Source organism: Mycena indigotica (genome assembly GCF_014461135.1).
Source record: "Mycena indigotica strain 171206Taipei chromosome Unknown Mind.scaff0010, whole genome shotgun sequence".
In the NCBI taxonomy this organism is placed as follows: Eukaryota; Fungi; Basidiomycota; class Agaricomycetes; order Agaricales; family Mycenaceae; genus Mycena; species Mycena indigotica.
Genome location: NW_023503009.1, coordinates 236,876 through 257,770, shown reverse-complemented (window position 1 = coordinate 257,770; position 20,895 = coordinate 236,876). Strand labels below are relative to the sequence as shown.

The 20,895-nt window shown below is 54.5% G+C and overlaps 3 protein-coding genes across 3 annotated transcripts; all 3 read left to right on the top strand.

Moving 5' to 3' along the window:
* Positions 1-8,610: 8,610 nt before the first annotated feature.
* On the top strand, positions 8,611-9,456 carry MIND_01114800 (uncharacterized protein; the record flags this gene model as incomplete). Its single annotated transcript, XM_037367710.1, has 1 exon — positions 8,611-9,456. The coding sequence occupies one exon, from the start codon at positions 8,611-8,613 to the stop codon at positions 9,454-9,456; it is 846 nt and encodes a 281-aa protein (XP_037215542.1).
* Positions 9,457-9,994: 538 nt separating this feature from the next.
* MIND_01114700 (uncharacterized protein) lies at positions 9,995-10,916 on the top strand (the record flags this gene model as incomplete). Its single annotated transcript, XM_037367709.1, has 2 exons — positions 9,995-10,065; positions 10,124-10,916. 2 exons carry the CDS (start codon positions 9,995-9,997, stop codon positions 10,914-10,916), a joined length of 864 nt encoding a protein of 287 aa, XP_037215541.1.
* A 5,715-nt stretch (positions 10,917-16,631) lies between these two features.
* Positions 16,632-19,297, top strand: MIND_01114600 (uncharacterized protein; the record flags this gene model as incomplete). Its single annotated transcript, XM_037367708.1, has 4 exons — positions 16,632-17,013; positions 17,068-17,747; positions 17,809-18,617; positions 19,192-19,297. 4 exons carry the CDS (start codon positions 16,632-16,634, stop codon positions 19,295-19,297), a joined length of 1,977 nt encoding a protein of 658 aa, XP_037215540.1.
* Between the last annotated feature and the right edge of the window lie 1,598 nt (positions 19,298-20,895).

Sequence of the window (20,895 nt, the reverse complement as noted above, 5' to 3'; positions counted from 1 at the left end):
CCAAAGCCATGGCTTTCAGGCCAAGCCAAGGCCAGAAGACCACTACTCGTGCAGATTGTGCTGGACTTTCATTGTGGCCTGTGCTGAGGCTGTGGGCACAGGCAGCTCCGGTTCAACTCTATCTCAGACAACCCACTGGGGATAGGGCACTGGCATTAGGTCCCTGGTCCTACTTATCAATGTGTATACACATACATTGGTGGTAGTAGTAATACATAAAGTACTCAAACTGTGGTTCGGATTTCGTATTGGTATGCACAAGTACTTTAGCAACTTTATGCAAGTTCTTACAAAACTTGCAGATTTTCCTTAGGAAACTTGTACAGAGGTGGGGGCTGCTTATCAGACACAGATAGTATAAATTTCCATTTTGGTCAATTGAAGTCATTATTGTGGGTCTACCGTGCCCCGATGCTGTGTCATCAGCGCGGCGTCATCGACACCGAGCCATGATCAACGGCGGCTGTCATCGCAAATCTGCAGATCTTCATCCGATTGCCAAGCAGCAGCGTGGGACCTGTAGCTGTGGGACACGAGCGCATTGCGGCGGTGAGGGTTTAACCGTTTAATTAAGGTGACCTATTGACCCCGGAGCGCCGTAGGCCAGGCTGGACCGGCTGGTCGACAAGCACTATCCGCCCAGGTGAGCATGGTGGGATACGCGCCGTCGTGTTGCAGCATTGACTGACACCCACAGTGTGCAAACGGACGGCCGTGAGCGCGCGGGGCATGGCCAGTCCCGCGGCCTCCTGGCACGTAAGTAGCTGGTGAGGCAGAGCGGCAGGCGGGGAACGGCGGGCGGGGAACGGCGGGGGGGCAGCGGGCGGGCGGGCAGCGGCGGGGCGGGCAGCGGCGGGCGGGCAGCGGCGGGCAGGCGGCGGCGGGGCGGGACAGAGCATCCGGCGGTGTGGCATACGTGATCTGCACTATGTCATATAGATTGACATCAGCGACGGGGCGGGAAGCGGGAGCCGATGGGCGGGAAGGCGGGGGCGGTCGCGCGGGCGACAGCATTGATGGGAAGTCCTAGCTGGCTTGAGAGAGATGCCATGATGCATCGGAGCAGGTCGGTACGAGAGACCTTGATGCATCATGGCATCTCTCTTACGACTGTTATTTGATCAATGGAATCCCCAGGTACGCCTGGAACATTGCCAGGGCCCAAAAAACCGCTGGATGTCCGGGCGCCAATCGTCCTGCCACCGCTTGAAGAGGACGTCAGAATCTACGCCGGTGACCCGGGCCGGGGCCAGGAACCGGAGCGGTCCGACACGGGCGAGAAACGTCCCCTCCGCGAGCGCTTCTCGGCGCTGTTCGGGGTCTCAGACGTGCGCAGGGACTACCATCACGCGGAGGCGGTGCTCACCTTCCATTTCGCAACGGGCTCGGACGACCACGAGCGGTACACCCCCAGCATCTCGCTGCTGGTCGCCCTGATATTCAGCGCTGTCCACTGTGCAGCCTGGCCGCGGAAATGTGGCTGTGGCGAGCGGCATCACTCGTTCTGGGCATCGCTCCAGCTGTGGCATTGTCGGTGCACCAGTGTGCAACGAGGAATGGCAAGAAGAGTAGGAGTAGGACTCGGGGAGTCCTATGGAGTAGGACTGGGCCCATCACAAGTAGGACTGAGTCCTGTAGACATAGGACTGAGTCCTGTAATCATAGGATTGGTGTTGACAGCTCTGGGGATCGCGAAGCCACACAGTGAGTAATGATTGACAGAAATAACATATGAATGATGGGAGCCTGTCAAGAGCCTGTAATTTCCGACCCCATTTGATGCCAGCTGTCTTGCAGGATTTACAGCGTGAATCTGTGTCAAAAGGGAAATCTTAGGCACAACTAAAATATATAACAGTGCTCCAGCGACATATTTGATCCAATATTGATCCTACAAGTCTCCTTGATCCCACGATCAAAAGAAAGAATTTCCTGTTGGGAAAGGATTTGAGGGTATAAAATTTCAAATTTGATTCCTTAGTCTGACCAGTAGCAGGAGTGCTCAACTACCTTGAAAAGCATGAAAGATTGCTTCCCATTACAAAACCTTATATTCATGCAGCTATCAGCAAAGCAGACTATAGGGTTGTGGTCACACTCAACACACAGCTTGCATATGTTATTCACAATGTTCTCTCCCTTGCCATTGATTACACCTTCAAGAGAGTAGATGGAGATATGGATGAGTGGGTAGTAGCAGGGTATTCAGAAAGATTCAAGAAAAGTTTGTTTATGCAACCCATACAGATACTTTTCCTGCCAACTGATAGACTTAGGAATCACATTTGCAAATCTTTACTGTAATCGAAAATCAGCAGCTGCATTTGCCCAACTCTTCCAAGAACTTGCTGATGCTATCCAATCTGTTACTGGTTCACCACTCAAGCTCCGGCCCTTTTATCCAGATGCAAATTGCCATGTGATTATTATGGATGGAGAAGTTGCTCAAGCTCAAGGCTTGGCAACATTTTTAGCAACATACAACAAGCCAAGTATAAGCAATATCCATACAAGAGATCAGAATCTTCTGCTTTCATATCTGCTGAAAACATGTGTTCTACACTTTCAACGGTCAGTATATTATTAATATAAGTATATTGGTCTAAATAATATATAGCCATATCACCAGAGCTCGCATAGTGGCGTGGCCGAATGGCGTGCGCCCGCCAAACGCCGGGCGTGCACGCCATTGATGGCCGTGGCGTGGCGTGGGATGGCGTGGGACACTGGCGGAGGATTCTCCCCATCGTCGGTCGACATGGAGTAGATTACACCGTGCAATCCACTGGCTGTGAGCACTCCCCACAGAGTGGCTTACTACGATTTCGGGGTCGTCCACCGGTACACTCCGGCCCCTCCGGCGTCCACCGGCGAGGCCACCATACGCTTCCCCGTACACACTCTGATGACATAGAGCGTCTCAGAAGCCATTCTGGGACACCTTGTGTCATACAGCAGCGCCACAGCGCGCGCGAGAGTCACAAGGTACTTGCACTCGTGCACTTGGAGTCCGACGCCCCGGGCGGCGCCTCCGGAGCGCCGGCCACGGTGTGAGTGGCGGTTTCTAATACCAGGGCCGTGGCGTGCTGAGGTGAATCGCGCGCGCGGGCCTTGTTCAGGGTTATGCCCTGGATTCTGCAATATCGGGGGTGGCCCAGTTGGACTCGGCGCGGGCCGCGCGGCGGACCGCCGGCCGGGCCTGCGGAGCTCTATCTGCGTGTGCTTCCCACTTGGTGCAGGTCCCGCTACTTCGGACACTGCCCACGCCATGGGCGGCGATAAGGGTAGACGACGGGGCGGTGGGCGGCAGGTAGGCGGCGGTAGGCGGCCCCTGGCTGCTGGGCCTGGCAAATCCGGTCGACGCACTCGACAGCATGTGCGTTCAAGTTACCCCCCAATCCCGCGGGTTGTGAATTGTCCTGACTCCCGGCCTATCCAGTGTCCACAATCCAGGGCACTGTGCAGCAGGAAGCCGCTGTTGGACAATAACACGTGGCCAGCGCCGAGGATGACCCTCGCGATGTCCCGGACAGCATCGTTGAACTCAGCAATGGGACTTCATGAAATGTGGAACGGCGTTAATGGCGTTGGTTGGCGTTGGAAACGCTGGGCACACGCCATTTTGGTGGGGCGTGCCAAGCCGACCAAATGGCGTGCACGCCTGATGGCTGGCGTGGGCTTTGATCGTCAGCCAAAAGCCACTCCCACGCCACGCCACGCCACTTGGCGCTGGCGCACGCCATTCGGCCACGCCAAAAGGTGAGCTCTCCCATATCACAGAGCTAGAGAGAGATGGCATTACATTGGATAATCGCAACTGTTTAAAATCAATCCTTGGCTTATCATCAGCACAAGAGATTGATCTGTGGCATCAGTTTTGTCTTGGCCATCCTCATCCCAAGGTCCAACGTAAGATTTTATAATCAAAATGATAGTAATATCATTTACTAATATATTTGAACAGAATGGTATGCACAAAAAATCAACAATCCATGGCTACTGCCATCTCTACATGCATTTATTTCCAACATTACACTGGATGATTGGAATATTACTCCACGAACAACAAACCTTGTTGAGAGTTCACATGCAGGACGCAATTCAGAGACTTCTATCCATCTTCCACTCTTGTCTGCCATTCTTGAGTAGATTAAATTTTTTTTGAACTAATATGATTACTAATAACCAAGCAGGGCTCGGGAGCTTGCACTTGAAGATGCTGCATAGGTTCATCAAATTTTCCGTGAGGGATTGATGAATAGACGATGGAATGGGCCAACTGCTCATGAGCATTTTGCAGAGCAAAAAGCAACTTGGAGTTCTCGCAAAAACACAGCAACAAGATGAAGACATTGCCGTATTTGATTCTCTGAGTATTGAACGACAATATTGTATGGCATATAGGTAATTTGGTAGCTAATGACAGTTTGTGTCAAAGTTCTGTGCGGGATTGAGTCCCATTCCACAGGACTGAGTCCTATAATCACAGGACTGAGTCCTATCCAATAGGACTGAGTCCTATCCAATAGGACTGAGTCCTATCCAATAGGATTGAATCCTATCAGGCCAATCCTACTCCTACTCTTTTCGTATATACTCAGTGTGCAACGGTTAACCCCGACTCAGATCGGCTGGGAGTTGTTCTAGTCATCCGGCTATACATCATCGGCGCGCTGCTTTATGTCCCGGCGCGTATTATGTGCGTATTATCCTGGTTGTACTACCATTAATGGCCTTGCGGGACGTCCCCGGAACAGCGTATCTGGAGGTAAATTGGAATAGGTATTTGCCACATGTTTAGCTTGCCATTAATCCATAAATGAAACTCAGCCCTTGAAGAGTTGGACTAGAGCTTGCAGTGTTGGTGAGCTTCAGTTTGGACCCGGATACATAAGTATGCATTGATCCCTACCACTACTAGTATGGGAACTCGTCCTCAAGGTTCCTCTTCTCTTGTCCTCCCGCGACACTTAGAGTACCTGCCCCTGACGCCTGCGGTAGCGCTTCTGCGAGCTTCTCTGCCAGCACTTTGATATAGCTCTGCGGGTTTTGCAGAGAAATATGATAAGACCAGCCGATGAAGCACTCGAAATGACTTATCGACGGATGTGCGACGAGAGTGTCGTCAAGCCTCGTGAAGGAGACAGGGTCCGGGGAGCATAGCCCGACCAACGTGGCCGGTGTTGGGTTGGCGGTCAACGAGAAACGGAACGTGACATCAGTCAGCACTGGTGCAACGAAGGGTTCGAGCACATCGATCACTGACGGCGGAATGGGCACCATACCACACAGCACTGCCAGCGACCCCAGATGAAAATCGAGTTTCCGGAGTCGCGGAAGGTGGGCAGGGAGCCGGGTCGGTGTTCCATCAAGCACAAACAGATCTATTCGAGTTTATAGGTGAGTAGGAGGACATTGCCAGTGGCGGGATATGCAAAACACACATACCATGGAACCGTAGCTCGAGGGTTTCCAACGTCTGTGCAGCACAGAAACATAATGTCAGGTCTTCTTGTGTCATCACCGAGTCAAGTGCAAGTTGTGAGAGGGCCCTGAAATGTGGACGGAGTTCGGTCCGGGTGCGGTGAAGGAAGCTCAGCATTGAGTTGGACAGGCCCGCCGACACCAAGTTCAGCGCTACAATTGGTGTTGTTGTTGCAAGCGGTGGCTCCCAGCGCTCATCGTTGTCTCGTTTAGGGTGCTGTGAGTTGAAGCTGTTTCGAAACCCGTTTCGAAACGGTTTCGAAACAGGTGTGAGTTTTGAATTCTTCGGAGGTCAACGTCGGTTTTGAAACAGGCCCGGGATGCCCGGCGCGTGACCGTCACGCGCCGGCGGTGACGCGTAGGCCAGCTTCACTGGACCAGAGACTGGGTAGCACGGGGCCCAGCTGTGGCCAGCCGTCAGATGCAGCTTTGACCAATTTGACACCTGCCGTCTGTGACCAAAGGACCTTCCTCCTCCTTCATCACCTAGCGCCGGCCGGCCGGGAGTGATTACCTCACCCGGGCCACCTGTTTCGAAACTGTTTCGAAACGGGCCTGTTTCGAAACCGGTTTCGAAACAGGTGTGAGTAATTCAAAATGAATTACTCACAGCACCCTAGTCTCGTTCGAGGTTTCTGCCTGCGTTGGGCAACGACTCGATTCGGACCCCAACGTAGCGGACCAAATCAGCAACACACAATGATTTGCGGAACATGCCCTCTGGGATTCCCTTAGCATTGACGAGAGCGAAACGCTTCAATTTGCGCTGGGGGTGGCAATATCTGTCAAGCAGCGTCTCGACAATCTCCTTAGACACGCAGGGCCTCCACGTATGGTTCCCGAAGTCAAAGACCTTGACTTCTTGTAGATTTACTCCTCGTTCCTTATAACAGACAATCATCAGTATTAATTCAGACATGCTGACTAGTGCCATTGATATCTCTATTCCAGCAACCATATTCAGGTGAATCATTACTGAAACTAAGAATAGTTTCTTGAATTCAGAGAGCAGGTAAATTGCTAATGACTAAGTCATTAACTTTTGTTATAGTCTAATATATGTACTTATTGCATACAAATAGCAAATGGGACAATTCAAGAGGAAACACAGGATATCTATACATATACATTGGATATTTTCTAATCATATTATTATGATTATTATTTAATATTGAGTAACCATTTGAACCTTTTGTTTTCTTTTATTTACCATTTGCTCAACCCCACAAATAAAACGGAAATAAAAAGGGTTAAAACCGTTTATAAAGTTTGTCAAACGGAAAGTGTTGGAGCCTTAACCACACCTTCTTCTTCTCCGCTTCCACCACGACAGCTATGGCCGACTCCCTCGCCTGCGACGACTGTACCCGCACGTGGGGGTCTGCCCGCGACAGGCTGCGCCAAACGTAGTGTGCTATTGGGGGAGGACCCGGGAGGCAGGCAGATGGGAGGGTCGGGAGCGGTGGTGGGCGTAGGAGGTGTGTCTGCTGGCTTCATTTCCTCGTCAACGTGGTCTCCAAGCTTAGGGCTTGGTTTGTAAAGATTTTGGAGGTTATCAAACGGTTTGATAAAAATAGCCTCTGAAACCCTGTTTATAAACCGGTTTTTAGGTTTTATAAACCAACTGAGCCGATATGACCGGAGAGATCAAAATTGCCTTTTTAGGAAATTTTTTGCAGCAAAATTTGGTGTTTTAACTTCAAGACTTTGAGATTCATAATCATTAGGGGTTGAAACAGCAAGGTTATATCAACTATCACTTGTAAGTTTGCATAACATGAATTAGTTATATATAATATGTATAATTTACTTATCAGCACTGGTAGATTTTAGAACCCCTGTCATGAATCCTTTAGAACACTTAAAAATCATGATAACCTTGATAATAATTAATCTGTATAATTAGTATAGTATAGTCACACGCCCAAGCTCCCAATAGTTACTAGGATTAATCATGATCAATATGGCAATATTAGCCGAAAGTGGGTTGAGATCCTACTTGATAAGAAACAATATATTATAATAGACCTATAAGATATGATCAAACCTGCTAGCAGTATATACAAGCAATATTGGTGTAAAGTAAGTCTGGTTTGCTAGCTTCTTTCCTTTTTGGGCGCTTACTAATATAAAACCATAAAACAGGGGGTTTCCAGCCAGGCTGTTTATAAACATATAAAACAGGGGTGTTTATAAACCGGTTTACAAACACCCCTATATAAACCAAGCCCTATCCAAGCTGACAAAAATGCACAGTACCTCCGCATTAGCTTCCAGGAGCATATGCGCCCGCGCCTGGCTGTCCGCATTCCCATTTCCACTGACGAGCCTTGCTCGTCACGCCTGTCATGTGACTGCTCCGCTTAGTCAGCAGCCATATCCGGTAGCCGCCTTAGTTTTCTTAGTTTTTCATTTCCCTTGTCTTGTGCCTGTTCCTTTCTGTAGTTCCCTTGACTTGTTCCTTAATTAGAGCTCCTAGCTCCTAGTTCTTTAGTCTATATAAGCCACTGTTTTAGTTAGTCCAAATCATCATCCTGTTGATCTCTCTCTGCTGCCTGCCTCTCTGTTTCCTCTCTGTTCTCCCTCTGAGTTCTCTTTGCTTAAGTCCCTTAAGTGTTGAGAGTTTGGCTGCTAAGTGCATAAGTCTTATCAGAGCTTTTTGATAGCACTTGCCTTTTTAGTTCTTGTTCACTCCGTGAGCAAGCGCGTCATTTTGGAGCCCACCGCGAGGGCTTTTCAAAATTGCGTCTGACAGCTCTTACGGCTTACGGCCTAACTCCGCCCGCACTTCCCACCGCGAACTGCGCGAAGAAGTTCTCGCTGCCATCCACGACCCCTACACATCAACTCCTTACCTTCCCGGTGACCCGGACGACCTCCTACACGTCGTACCTGACACATTCGCGACACACAACACACTTACCCCTCATCGCCCCCGGTGATCCGACATTAGCTTGGTTATTCGATAACCCACCAACGCCTATCGACGAACAGACGTATCGCTCCGACGAACAGACCTCGCCCGACTCTCCCACACCCAGCCGCGCACCACCCCAGTCCCGCTCAGCCTCGATAGTACCACCCAACAACGTTAACCCCGTCAATATGCCTCCCACTCCGATCCCAATGCCCGCTCGCGGCGCGCATACTGCGCCCAAGTTCGACTCCACGAAGCCAGAAGAGCTTCGTCGTTACTTCGCCGATGTTGAGTACTTGATGGGGCTAGCAAATATCACTACGACTGAGGATAAGAAGAAAGCATGCTCACGTTACCTTTCAGTCCAAGACCAGGAGCTCGTTGAAGGTCTTGACGAGTTCCATGATGCCACTAAGACGTACGATGAGTTTAAGAAAGCCGCGCTCTCGCACTACGCTGGAAACGATGAGGAGCACTTGTATACACTCAAAGATTGGGACGCTCACCTTGGTAGCACGGCCCGCGTCGGCATCCACTCCGAGAACGAGCTCGCTGCGTTCTTCCGAACCTTCGTTCGCATCGCCAAGTTTCTCATTTCGAAGAAACGGCTTTCTGAGACTGAACAGAGCCACGCATTCTTGCGTGCTCTCCAGCCCGCCTCGCTTCAAGCGGCTGTGAAGCAACGGCTTCAGATCATCCGCCCGAACGTCCACGCGGACGACCCGTATGCGCTCGCCGACCTGTACGATGCTGCAAAGTTCTGCCTTGCCGGCTCGCCGTCCCTGCTGTTGAACGCGGCACCAACCCCGAGCCCCGCTGAACCTGTGGTCAAGACGGACCCCGAGCTGAAGGCGGTGCTCACCTCTATAAGTCAGCTTGTTGCCGTGCTCGCCAGTCAAGCACGCACCAATGCTGCCCCCAGCCAATCCCCCCCAGACACCCAGCAACGCCAACCCCTCCGCGAATCCCGGCCGCTCCTCCGGACAGCGCCACCCCGGCTGCAGCTATTGCCTCGACCTCACCCACTTCATGCGCGAGTGCCAGAAGTTGATTGAAGATATAAAAGCTGGATTAGTCCGACGAAACGAAGAAAACAAGCTGGTCTTACCCGATGGAAGATACCCTTCCCGGGCTCTTGCAGGCCAGTGCCTCCCGCGAACGAATCCTCGCTTGGCACGAGCAGAACCCTGGCCAGAAACTGACGCCCCAGCTGATCGTCGACGTTGTGAAGAAACCCGCTACCCCCACGCCAGTTCCCGCGGTCGACTCCTTCGTCTTGAGCGACGAGCAACGGCTTGAAGCGATTGCCGTCGAGCAGCAGATGCTGCGAACGCGAATGGCGGCGAGGAAGGAGGCTGAGGCGAGAAAGAAGGGGGCAGAAGCAAAGGAGACGCCTGACTCGGCGGAGATCAGCGATCACCGCCCGAAGGCCGATCAGCGATCTGCTCCCGCTGCCACGTCAAACCCCGATTCTCCTCCTACTCCCACCTCCTCGTCTCACGGCCCCCGCCCCGGCCCACGACCACGCGACAGCTGACGCACCAGCCGCCCCTGACCTCACACCACCTCCGGGACCCTTCCCCGAACACCCCTATGCCGCCGCTCGTGACGCTGCTTACGCGCCGCCAAAAGAGCGCAATCTTGGCGCTCCTCACAAGCCACCCGTCCGCCCTCCGATTCACGACCCGCGGAACGCGCAAGACGTGTTCAACGCGGTGCTAGACGCCGATGTGACCGTCAAGGCGCGCAAGTTACTGGCCAGTCCGGAAGTCTCGGCTCTGGCTCGCCAATCGTTTACGCCCGCGCCGACCTGCAGACAAACCTGCAGAGCAACTCCTCAACAGCGAGGACCCGCTGCCTCCACTTACTGGCTTCGACTTCGGCCCCACAAACGACCACGCCACGGCGGCGCGCAGCCGCAATCCGCGATTCACTGCCCGATGCAGTCTCCACTGCGGCCGCAAACCACAACGCGAATGGCATCTTTGTGCCAGACGCGTTCGTGGCGCTCTACGACCAAGGCCGCCTTCCTGAAGGCCTCATCACTTCCGCCGAAACAACCGCCATCCGCTGCATACTCCCCATAGTCGACAATCAAGAATATGTGGAGTCTATTGTAGACCCCGGCTCGCAAATCTGTGCGATGTCGGAAGCTCTCTGCCATCGCCTCGCCCTCCAGTACGACCCGACCATCGTTCTTCAGATGCAGTCCGCCAACGGGGCGATTACCCCTTCGCTTGGAGTCGCTCGCAACGTCGCGTTCACGTTGCGCGACATTGTACTGTACCTGCAGGTCCACATCGTCCGGAACCCCGCCTACGATGTCCTGCTCGGGCGTCCATTCGACGTTCTCACACAGTCTGTGGTACACAACTACAGTAACAACGACCAAACCATCACGATCCGCGATCCCAACACCGGCCGAACCGCGACCGTCCCAACCATCCCGCGTGGCTCCTCTCGAGCAACAAAAGAGGGTTTTCTCAAGCTCAAGTCTTCACGTATGAAGCACTGAGCTCCGCAGACAGTATAGCGCTGGTTATTGACCATGACGCTCGCTCGGACACATTTCAAATATCGGCACACAAGACACTCGAATCGGACACCCGCGAACACATTCAACTCGCTTACCTCGCTGCGTGCGAGAACCTAGGCGACGACCACGACACTGTACATTGCGCGCACTACCTAGCGCAACCAGCCTTTATCCTAATCACGGACGGCCCCTTGGTGCCGCCATACCCTGCTTCCCTCACTGCCGCCACTCCCGGCGATGACTTCCTGCCCATCTTCTCTATCTCTTCTCACTCACGATACCCGCCGCCGTCGCGCGCTACCGATCCACGACAGCCCAGCTTCCTCGACTCTATCCCTTCCTCATATGTCCCGACTCCTTCCCCCATCTCTCCTCTCACTAATGTATTCGCTAATCGGAAATATAAACCTGTTTCTAAGAAAATACGGCCCGTACTCGATGCTCTGCCCGAAAAATTCCGCATCGTAAGGAACATTCTCGGTGATCCACTCGCCGACATACCTACACTCAACCCGCATCCACCGCCCTTTGAACCCACTGGCCGTTACACGCGCGAACGCCGTGAGGCACTCGACGCTGCCCACGCTGGCAACTTTCTCTGGCCGGCAGAACGCGAATTGTTGCACCACTTCATGTGCTTGCAGAACGGCGCGTTCGCTTGGGAAGACTCCGAACGCGGCAGTTTCCGCACGGACTTCTTCCCGCCAGTCGATATGCCGGTAATGCCCCACACACCTTGGGTCCAACGCAACATTCCAATACCGCCTGGCATCTACCAAAAGGTTTGCGACGTCATCAAAACCAAGATCGCTGCGGGCGTCTACGAGCCCTCGAATTCTGCCTACCGCTCCCGCTGGTTTTGTGTGGTCAAGAAGGACGGCAGCAGCCTCCGACTTGTCCACTCCCTCGAGCCGCTTAACGCAGTCACGATTCAACATTCCGGAGTCCCGCCTTTTACCGATCAGCTCGCTGAGAGCTTTGCTGGCCGCGCGTGCGGCGCCACGCTAGACTTGTATGTTGGCTACGACGAGCGACTGCTCGCGACTTCTTCCCGCGACTACACAACCTTCCAAACGCCTTTCGGCGCCCTCCGCCTCGTCACTCTGCCCATGGGATGGACCAATTCCGTCCCCATATTCCACGACGACGTAACATTTATCCTCCAAGATGAAATTCCCGACTACACCCAGCCATTCATCGACGACGTGCCCGTTCGCGGCCCGGCCAGCCAGTATCGCCTCGCAGACGGATCATTCGAAACAATCCCTGCAAATCCCGAAATCCGCCGCTTCATCTGGGAGCACTTCAATAACCTGAATCGAATTGTTCAGCGTATGAAATACTGTGGCGGTACCTTCTCAGGTAAAAAGTTGATACTCTGTGCTGAAGAATTCACCGTTGTTGGCCACGTTTGCACGCCCCGCGGTCGAATTCCCGATAAGTCTCGTGTTGAGAAGATTGTGAATTGGGGCCCTTGTAAGAACCTGTCCGACGTGCGCGCCTTCCTGGGAACGGTAGGTGTGTGCCGAATGTTCATCAAGAACTTCAGCCACCGCGCGCACGCTCTGGTTGAACTGACTCGAAAGGGCGTCCCCTTCACCTTTGGCCCGGCACAGCTCGCCGCACAAGACGACCTCAAGCTCGCGCTCATTCACTCCCCTGCTCTCCGACCCCTCGATTACTCCCCGGATGCACCGCCGATTATCCTCTCTGTCGACACATCCTATATCGCGATTGGCTTCTTGCTGTCACAGTGCGACTCCGCCAATCTCGCTCGGCGATTTTACTCGCGCTTCGGTTCGATAACGCTGAACGAGCGTGAAGCGCGATTTTCCCAAGCGAAATTGGAGATATACGGCCTGTTCCGAACCCTCCGGGCCTGCAAATTATACTTGGTAGGGCTCAGAAACCTGGTTGTTGAAGTCGACGCCCGGTATATAAAAGGTATGCTTGCAAACCCCGACTTGGAACCGACCGCAAGCATCAACCGGTGGATCATCTCGATCCTCGCGTTCCATTTCACTCTTGTACATGTCCCCGGCGACCACCACGGCCCCGATGGCCTCTCCCGACGCCCTGCGCAGCCCCACGACGAACCGGAACCCCCAGACGACTTCGACGACTGGGTAGATCGAGTCTATGGCTTCATGCACATGGTAAACGACTCACCTTACGCTCAACGCCCACAGCAGCTGGTTGCAACGTTTGCCGCGGAAGCGGTACCGAACCCTGCTGATCCGCCGCCTGCGCTAGCCTACGACCAAATCCCGCGCTCTGACTCGGCCCGTGTCGCCGACGCTCGCCTCGAATGGGTTCGCTGGTGGCACAGGACCCTTGAACGACCGCGCGACATCACCGATAGCCAATATGACGCCTTCATGAAGTACTCTGTGGAGTTCTTCGTGCACAACGACCAACTATGGCGCAAAGACGCTCACGGAAACCACAAGCAGGTAGTTCCAACCGAGCGGCGGCTCTACATACTGCGATCCGCCCACGAGGACATCGGCCACAAAGGCTTCCACGCGACTCGCGCGCTTGTTTCCGAGCGCTTCTGGTGGCCACATATGGCTAACGACATCAATTGGTATGTAAAGACATGCCATTTGTGCCAAATCCGCAAGACTCAGCGACTGCTTATCCCTCCAACGGTCTCCGCGCCTCCGCCCATCTTCTCCCGCGTTCACATCGACACTATGCACATGCCGCGAAGCAACGGCTTCGCTTACATCGTTCAGGCGCGCTGTGCGCTGACGAGCTATCCCGAGTTTCGCATGTTGCGACGCGAGTCGGCTGCCGCGATCGCCGATTGGATATTTCAAGACATTCTGTGCCGCTGGGGCACACTCCTGGAGATTGTTACTGACAACGGGACACCATTTGTCAAGGCATTAACACATTTGGAAAATAAATATCATGTGCGACACATCCGGATATCCGGCTACAACTCCCGCGCCAACGGCGTAGTTGAACGCGCGCACTTCGATGTCCGCGAAGCACTGTTCAAAGCTGCCGATGGTGACGAGAAGCACTGGGCAATGTCTGCCTACAGCGTTTTCTGGGCTGAACGATGCACGGTGCGGCGCCGCATGGGTTGCTCACCGTACTTCGCTGTTACCGGGACCCATCCACTGCTGCCCCTCGACATCACGGAAGCGTCGTACCTGCTGCCTCCCCCTACATCGACCCTCTCCACCACTGCCCTGATCGCCAGACGAGCAATCACACTACAGAAGCGCCGAGAACAGCTAGCAGAGCTGCACTCCCGAGTGTATGAAGCAAGATTGGAGGATGCACGGCGATTTGAGCGTGATCATGCTGCCACAATACGCGATTATAACTTCAAACCCGGCTCACTTGTTTTGATGAAAAACTCAGCTATTGATAAATCAATCGGACTCAAGATGCGTGATCGTTACATGGGCCCACTCCTTGTGATTTCACGCAACCGTGGAGGTGCCTATATTCTGGCAGAATTGGATGGATCTGTCTTCGATCGACCAACAGCCGCGTTCCGTGTGATTCCGTACTTCCCCAGAACATCGATCCCTCTGCCACCCCTTGAAGAGTTCCTGGATGTCTCCACTGCTCGCTTGAGAGAGCTGGAGGACACCGAAATGGCTGATCCGGAAGAAGAACTCTGAAATTGGCACATTTTCTCCCCACTTCCCACGACTGCCTGATGGCGAGTTCCACCTGCGCTGGTGGAACCGGGATGATGTCATTGGCAAGTTGGGAGGAGCCACAGTGCCAGAACTCAATCCCCGCCCTGGTTCCTCAATATAGGGTTGACACCACCCCTCTGCTGATCAAATAGATCAAATACCATGTTGCAATAAGTACTCTGACCCGAAATTAATACACAGTTTTACGACCCCCACGCTGCTGAACCCCACGCTCCTGCTGCTGCTGCCAACCCACGACGCTGACCCACGACGCTGACCTACGACGCTGACCCACGACGCTGCCACGACTCTGACACGAACTCACGCTGCTGCCACGATGCCCCGCTTCTATTCCTCACGACCTTCTGCCATCACCGCCCGCTTCCGCCAGCGCTCCCGCGATTGCCGCTCCATTGCGCAACAGCTTGCGGAAGACCCAAACCTGTGCGCACAAGTGGCTGCCGAACTTGAACGCCTTCAGTCTATCCGCCAAGCCCGCCTTCCGGCCCGAGTTGTGCCTGATTCCGCACCGCCTGGCGCCGGCCGACAGCCCCGAACTCTGACCTGCCCATACTGTGGTCTTGCTGGTCACGGGAAGCTTGAATGCCGCACCAGTCGGGTCCAGCTTGACATCGGCTATGTCGAGCTTGATGCCAACGGCCGCTACAAGCTCCCGGGCGGCCGCTACTTCCCCAAACACATCCGTGGCCCCACTATTCAAAGCCGCATGGTCCAGTATTATGACGCCCACCCCGACGAAGCCGCGGCTATTTTGGCAGCTCACAGGGCAAAGCTTGCCTTGCGTACTCGTGCCAGAACGCCTCCTGCTGCCGACACCTTCCTTGATGACTTCGCGATCAGAGCGGACATCAACCGGGCTTCCATCACGGCTACCCACGGGTCTCCTTCCCCTGCACTATCCACGGCTTCGCTCCCGGACCTCGTGCCAGCTGATGGTGATGCAACTCCGGACACCTGCATATTCTGCCCAGGTGCTTACCACGCCAACGCAGCCTGCCAACCGTTCTTTAGTGCCAACTCTCCAACATATGTCCCACGTTCTTTGGACTGGGACAACCTGTCTGCTGGTGACATCCCCGAGTGGCCTATCGAACTCGACTAGGACTCTGACTCGGATTAATTCCGACTTCCTCCACTTTCCCACATGACTTCTACTTTCCCACCATCCATCATATCCACTCTGATGACCGCGGACGGTCATTTTTTCAGTTGGGAGGAGGTGACGAGCCTTGCTCGTCACGCCTGTCATGTGACCGCTCCGCTTAGTCAGCAGCCATATCCGGTAGTAGCCTTAGTTTCTCTTAGTTTTTCATTTGCCTTGTCTGTTCCTGCTCCTTTCTGTTTCTCTCTTGACTTGTTCCTTAATATGAGCTCCTAGCTCCTAGTTCTTTTAGTCTATATAAGCCTCTGTTTTTAGTAGTTCAAAATCATCATCCTGTTGATCTCTCTCTCTGCTGCCTGCCTCTCTGTTTCCTCTCTGTTCTCCCTCTGAGTTCTCTTTGCTTAAGTCCCTTAAGTGTTGAGAGTTTGGCTGCTAAGTGCATAAGTCTTATCAGAGCTTTTTGATAGCACTTGCCTTTTTAGTTCTTGTTCACTCCGTGAGCAAGCGCGTCATTTTGGAGCCCACCGCGAGGGCTTTTCAAAATTGCGTCTGACAGCTCTTACGGCTTACGGCCTAACTCCGCCCGCACTTCCCACCGCGAACTGCGCGAAGAAGTTCTCGCTGCCATCCACGACCCCTACACATCAACTCCTTACCTTCCCGGTGACCCGGACGACCTCCTACACGTCGTACCTGACACATTCGCGACACACAACACACCTTACCCCTCATCGCCCCGGTGATCCGACATTAGCTTGGTTATTCGATAACCCACCAACGCCTATCGACGAACAGACGTATCGCTCCGACGAACAGACCTCGCCCGACTCTCCCACACCCAGCCGCGCACCACCCCAGTCCCGCTCAGCCTCGATAGTACCACCCAACAACGTTAACCCCGTCAATATGCCTCCCACTCCGATCCCAATGCCCGCTCGCGGCGCGCATACTGCGCCCAAGTTCGACTCCACGAAGCCAGAAGAGCTTCGTCGTTACTTCGCCGATGTTGAGTACTTGATGGGGCTAGCAAATATCACTACGACTGAGGATAAGAAGAAAGCATGCTCACGTTACCTTTCAGTCCAAGACCAGGAGCTCGTTGAAGGTCTTGACGAGTTCCATGATGCCACTAAGACGTACGATGAGTTTAAGAAAGCCGCGCTCTCGCACTACGCTGGAAACGATGAGGAGCACTTGTATACACTCAAAGATTGGGACGCTCACCTTGGTAGCACGGCCCGCCGGCATCCACTCCGAGAACGAGCTCGCTGCGTTCTTCCGAACCTTCGTTCGCATCGCCAAGTTTCTCATTTCGAAGAAACGGCTTTCTGAGACTGAACAGAGCCACGCATTCTTGCGTGCTCTCCAGCCCGCCTCGCTTCAAGCGGCTGTGAAGCAACGGCTTCAGATCATCCGCCCGAACGTCCACGCGGACGACCCGTATGCGCCGCCGACCTGTACGATGCTGCAAAGTTCTGCCTTGCCGGCTCGCCGTCCCTGCTGTTGAACGCGGCACCAACCCCGAGCCCCGCTGAACCTGTGGTCAAGACGGACCCCGAGCTGAAGGCGGTGCTCACCTCTATAAGTCAGCTTGTTGCCGTGCTCGCCAGTCAAGCACGCACCAATGCTGCCCCCAGCCAATCCCCCCAGACACCCAGCAACGCCAACCCCTCCGCGAATCCCGGCCGCTCCTCCGGACAGCGCCACCCCGGCTGCAGCTATTGCCTCGACCTCACCCACTTCATGCGCGAGTGCCAGAAGTTGATTGAAGATATAAAAGCTGGATTAGTCCGACGAAACGAAGAAAACAAGCTGGTCTTACCCGATGGAAGATACCCTTCCCGGGCTCTTGCAGGCCAGTGCCTCCGCGAACGAATCCTCGCTTGGCACGAGCAGAACCCTGGCCAGAAACTGACGCCCCAGCTGATCGTCGACGTTGTGAAGAAACCCGCTACCCCCACGCCAGTTCCCTGGGTCGACTCCTTCGTCTTGAGCGACGAGCAACGGCTTGAAGCGATTGCCGTCCGAGCAGCAGATGCTGCGAACGCGAATGGCGGCGAGGAAGGAGGCTGAGGCGAGAAAGAAGGGGGCAGAAGCAAAGGAGACGCCTGACTCGGCGGAGATCAGCGATCACCGCCCGAAGGCCGATCAGCGATCTGCTCCCGCTGCCACGTCAAACCCCGATTCTCCTCCTACTCCCACCTCCTCGTCTCACGAAGCCCCGGCCCCGGCCCACGACCACGCGACAGCTGACGCACCAGCCGCCCCTGACCTCACACCACCTCCGGGACCCTTCCCCGAACACCCCTATGCCGCCGCTCGTGACGCTGCTTACGCGCCGCCAAAAGAGCGCAATCTTGGCGCTCCTCACAAGCCACCCGTCCGCCCTCCGATTCACGACCCGCGGAACGCGCAAGACGTGTTCAACGCGGTGCTAGACGCCGATGTGACCGTCAAGGCGCGCAAGTTACTGGCCAGTCCGGAAGTCTCGGCTCTGGCTCGCCAATCGTTTACGCCGCGCCCGACCTGCAGACAAACCTGCAGAGCAACTCCTCAACAGCGAGGACCCGCTGCCTCCACTTACTGGCTTCGACTTCGGCCCCACAAACGACCACGCCACGGCGCCGCAGCCGCAATCCGCGATTCACTGCCCGATGCAGTCTCCACTGCGGCCGCAAACCACAACGCGAATGGCATCTTTGTGCCAGACGCGTTCGTGGCGCCTCACGACCAAGGCCGCCTTCCTGAAGGCCTCATCACTTCCGCCAAAACAACCGCCATCCGCTGCATACTCCCCATAGTCGACAATCAAGAATATGTGGAGTCTATTGTAGACCCCGGCTCGCAAATCTGTGCGATGTCGGAAGCTCTCTGCCATCGCCTCGCCCTCCAGTACGACCCGACCATCGTTCTTCAGATGCAGTCCGCCAACGGGGCGATTACCCCTTCGCTTGGAGTCGCTTCGCAACGTCGCGTTCACGTTGCGCGACATTGTACGATGCACGGTGCGGCGCCGCATGGGTTGCTCACCGTACTTCGCTGTTACCGGGACCCATCCACTGCTGCCCCTCGACATCACGGAAGCGTCGTACCTGCTGCCTCCCCCTACATCGACCCTCTCCACCACTGCCCTGATCGCCAGACGAGCAATCACACTACAGAAGCGCCGAGAACAGCTAGCAGAGCTGCACTCCCGAGTGTATGAAGCAAGATTGGAGGATGCACGGCGATTTGAGCGTGATCATGCTGCCACAATACGCGATTATAACTTCAAACCCGGCTCACTTGTTTTGATGAAAAACTCAGCTATTGATAAATCAATCGGACTCAAGATGCGTGATCGTTACATGGGCCCACTCCTTGTGATTTCACGCAACCGTGGAGGTGCCTATATTCTGGCAGAATTGGATGGATCTGTCTTCGATCGACCAACAGCCGCGTTCCGTGTGATTCCGTACTTCCCCAGAACATCGATCCCTCTGCCACCCCTTGAAGAGTTCCTGGATGTCTCCACTGCTCGCTTGAGAGAGCTGGAGGACACCGAAATGGCTGATCCGGAAGAAGAACTCTGAAATTGGCACATTTTCTCCCCACTTCCCACGACTGCCTGATGGCGAGTTCCACCTGCGCTGGTGGAACCGGGATGATGTCATTGGCAAGTTGGGAGGAGCCACAGTGCCAGAACTCAATCCCCGCCCTGGTTCCTCAATATAGGGTTGACACCACCCCTCTGCTGATCAAATAGATCAAATACCATGTTGCAATAAGTACTCTGACCCGAAATTAATACACAGTTTTACGACCCCCACGCTGCTGAACCCCACGCTCCTGCTGCTGCTGCCAACCCACGACGCTGACCCACGACGCTGACCTACGACGCTGACCCACGACGCTGCCACGACTCTGACACGAACTCACGCTGCTGCCACGATGCCCCGCTTCTATTCCTCACGACCTTCTGCCATCACCGCCCGCTTCCGCCAGCGCTCCCGCGATTGCCGCTCCATTGCGCAACAGCTTGCGGAAGACCCAAACCTGTGCGCACAAGTGGCTGCCGAACTTGAACGCCTTCAGTCTATCCGCCAAGCCCGCCTTCCGGCCCGAAGTTGTGCCTGATTCCGCACCGCCTGGCGCCGGCCGACAGCCCCGAACTCTGACCTGCCCATACTGTGGTCTTGCTGGCCACGGCAAGCTTGAATGCCGCACCAGTCGGGTCCAGCTTGACATCGGCTATGTCGAGCTTGATGCGAACGGCCGCTACAAGCTCCCGGGTGGCCGGTACTTCCCCCAAACACATCCGCGGTCCCACTATTCAAAGCCGCATGGTCCAGTATTACGACGCCCACCCCAACGAAGCCGCAGCTATTTTGGCAGCTCACAGGGCAAAGCTTGCCTTGCGTACTCGTGCCAGAACGCCTCCTGCTGCCGACACCTTCCTTGATGACTTCGCGATCAGAGCGGACATCAACCGGGCTTCCATCACGGCTACCCACGGGTCTCCTTCCCCTGCACTATCCACGGCTTCGCTCCCGGACCTCGTGCCAGCTGATGGTGATGCAACTCCGGACACCTGCATATTCTGCCCAGGTGCTTACCACGCCAACGCAGCCTGCCAACCGTTCTTTAGTGCCAACTCTCCAACATATGTCCCACGTTCTTTGGACTGGGACAACCTGTCTGCTGGTGACATCCCCGAGTGGCCTATCGAACTCGACTAGGACTCTGACTCGGATTAATTCCGACTTCCTCCACTTTCCCACATGACTTCTACTTTCCCACCATCCATCATATCCACTCTGATGACCGCGGACGGTCATTTTTTCAGTTGGGAGGAGGTGACGAGCCTTGCTCGTCACGCCTGTCATGTGACCGCTCCGCTTAGTCAGCAGCCATATCCGGTAGTAGCCTTAGTTTCTCTTAGTTTTTCATTTGCCTTGTCTTGTGCCTGTTCCTTTCTGTAGTTCCCTTGACTTGTTCCTTAATTAGAGCTCCTAGCTCCTATTTCTTTAGTCTATATAAGCCACTGTTTTAGTTAGTCCAAATCATCATCCTGTTGATCTCTCTCTGCTGCCTGCCTCTCTGTTTCCTCTCTGTTCTCCCTCTGAGTTCTCTTTGCTTAAGTCCCTTAAGTGTTGAGAGTTTGGCTGCTAAGTGCATAAGTCTTATCAGA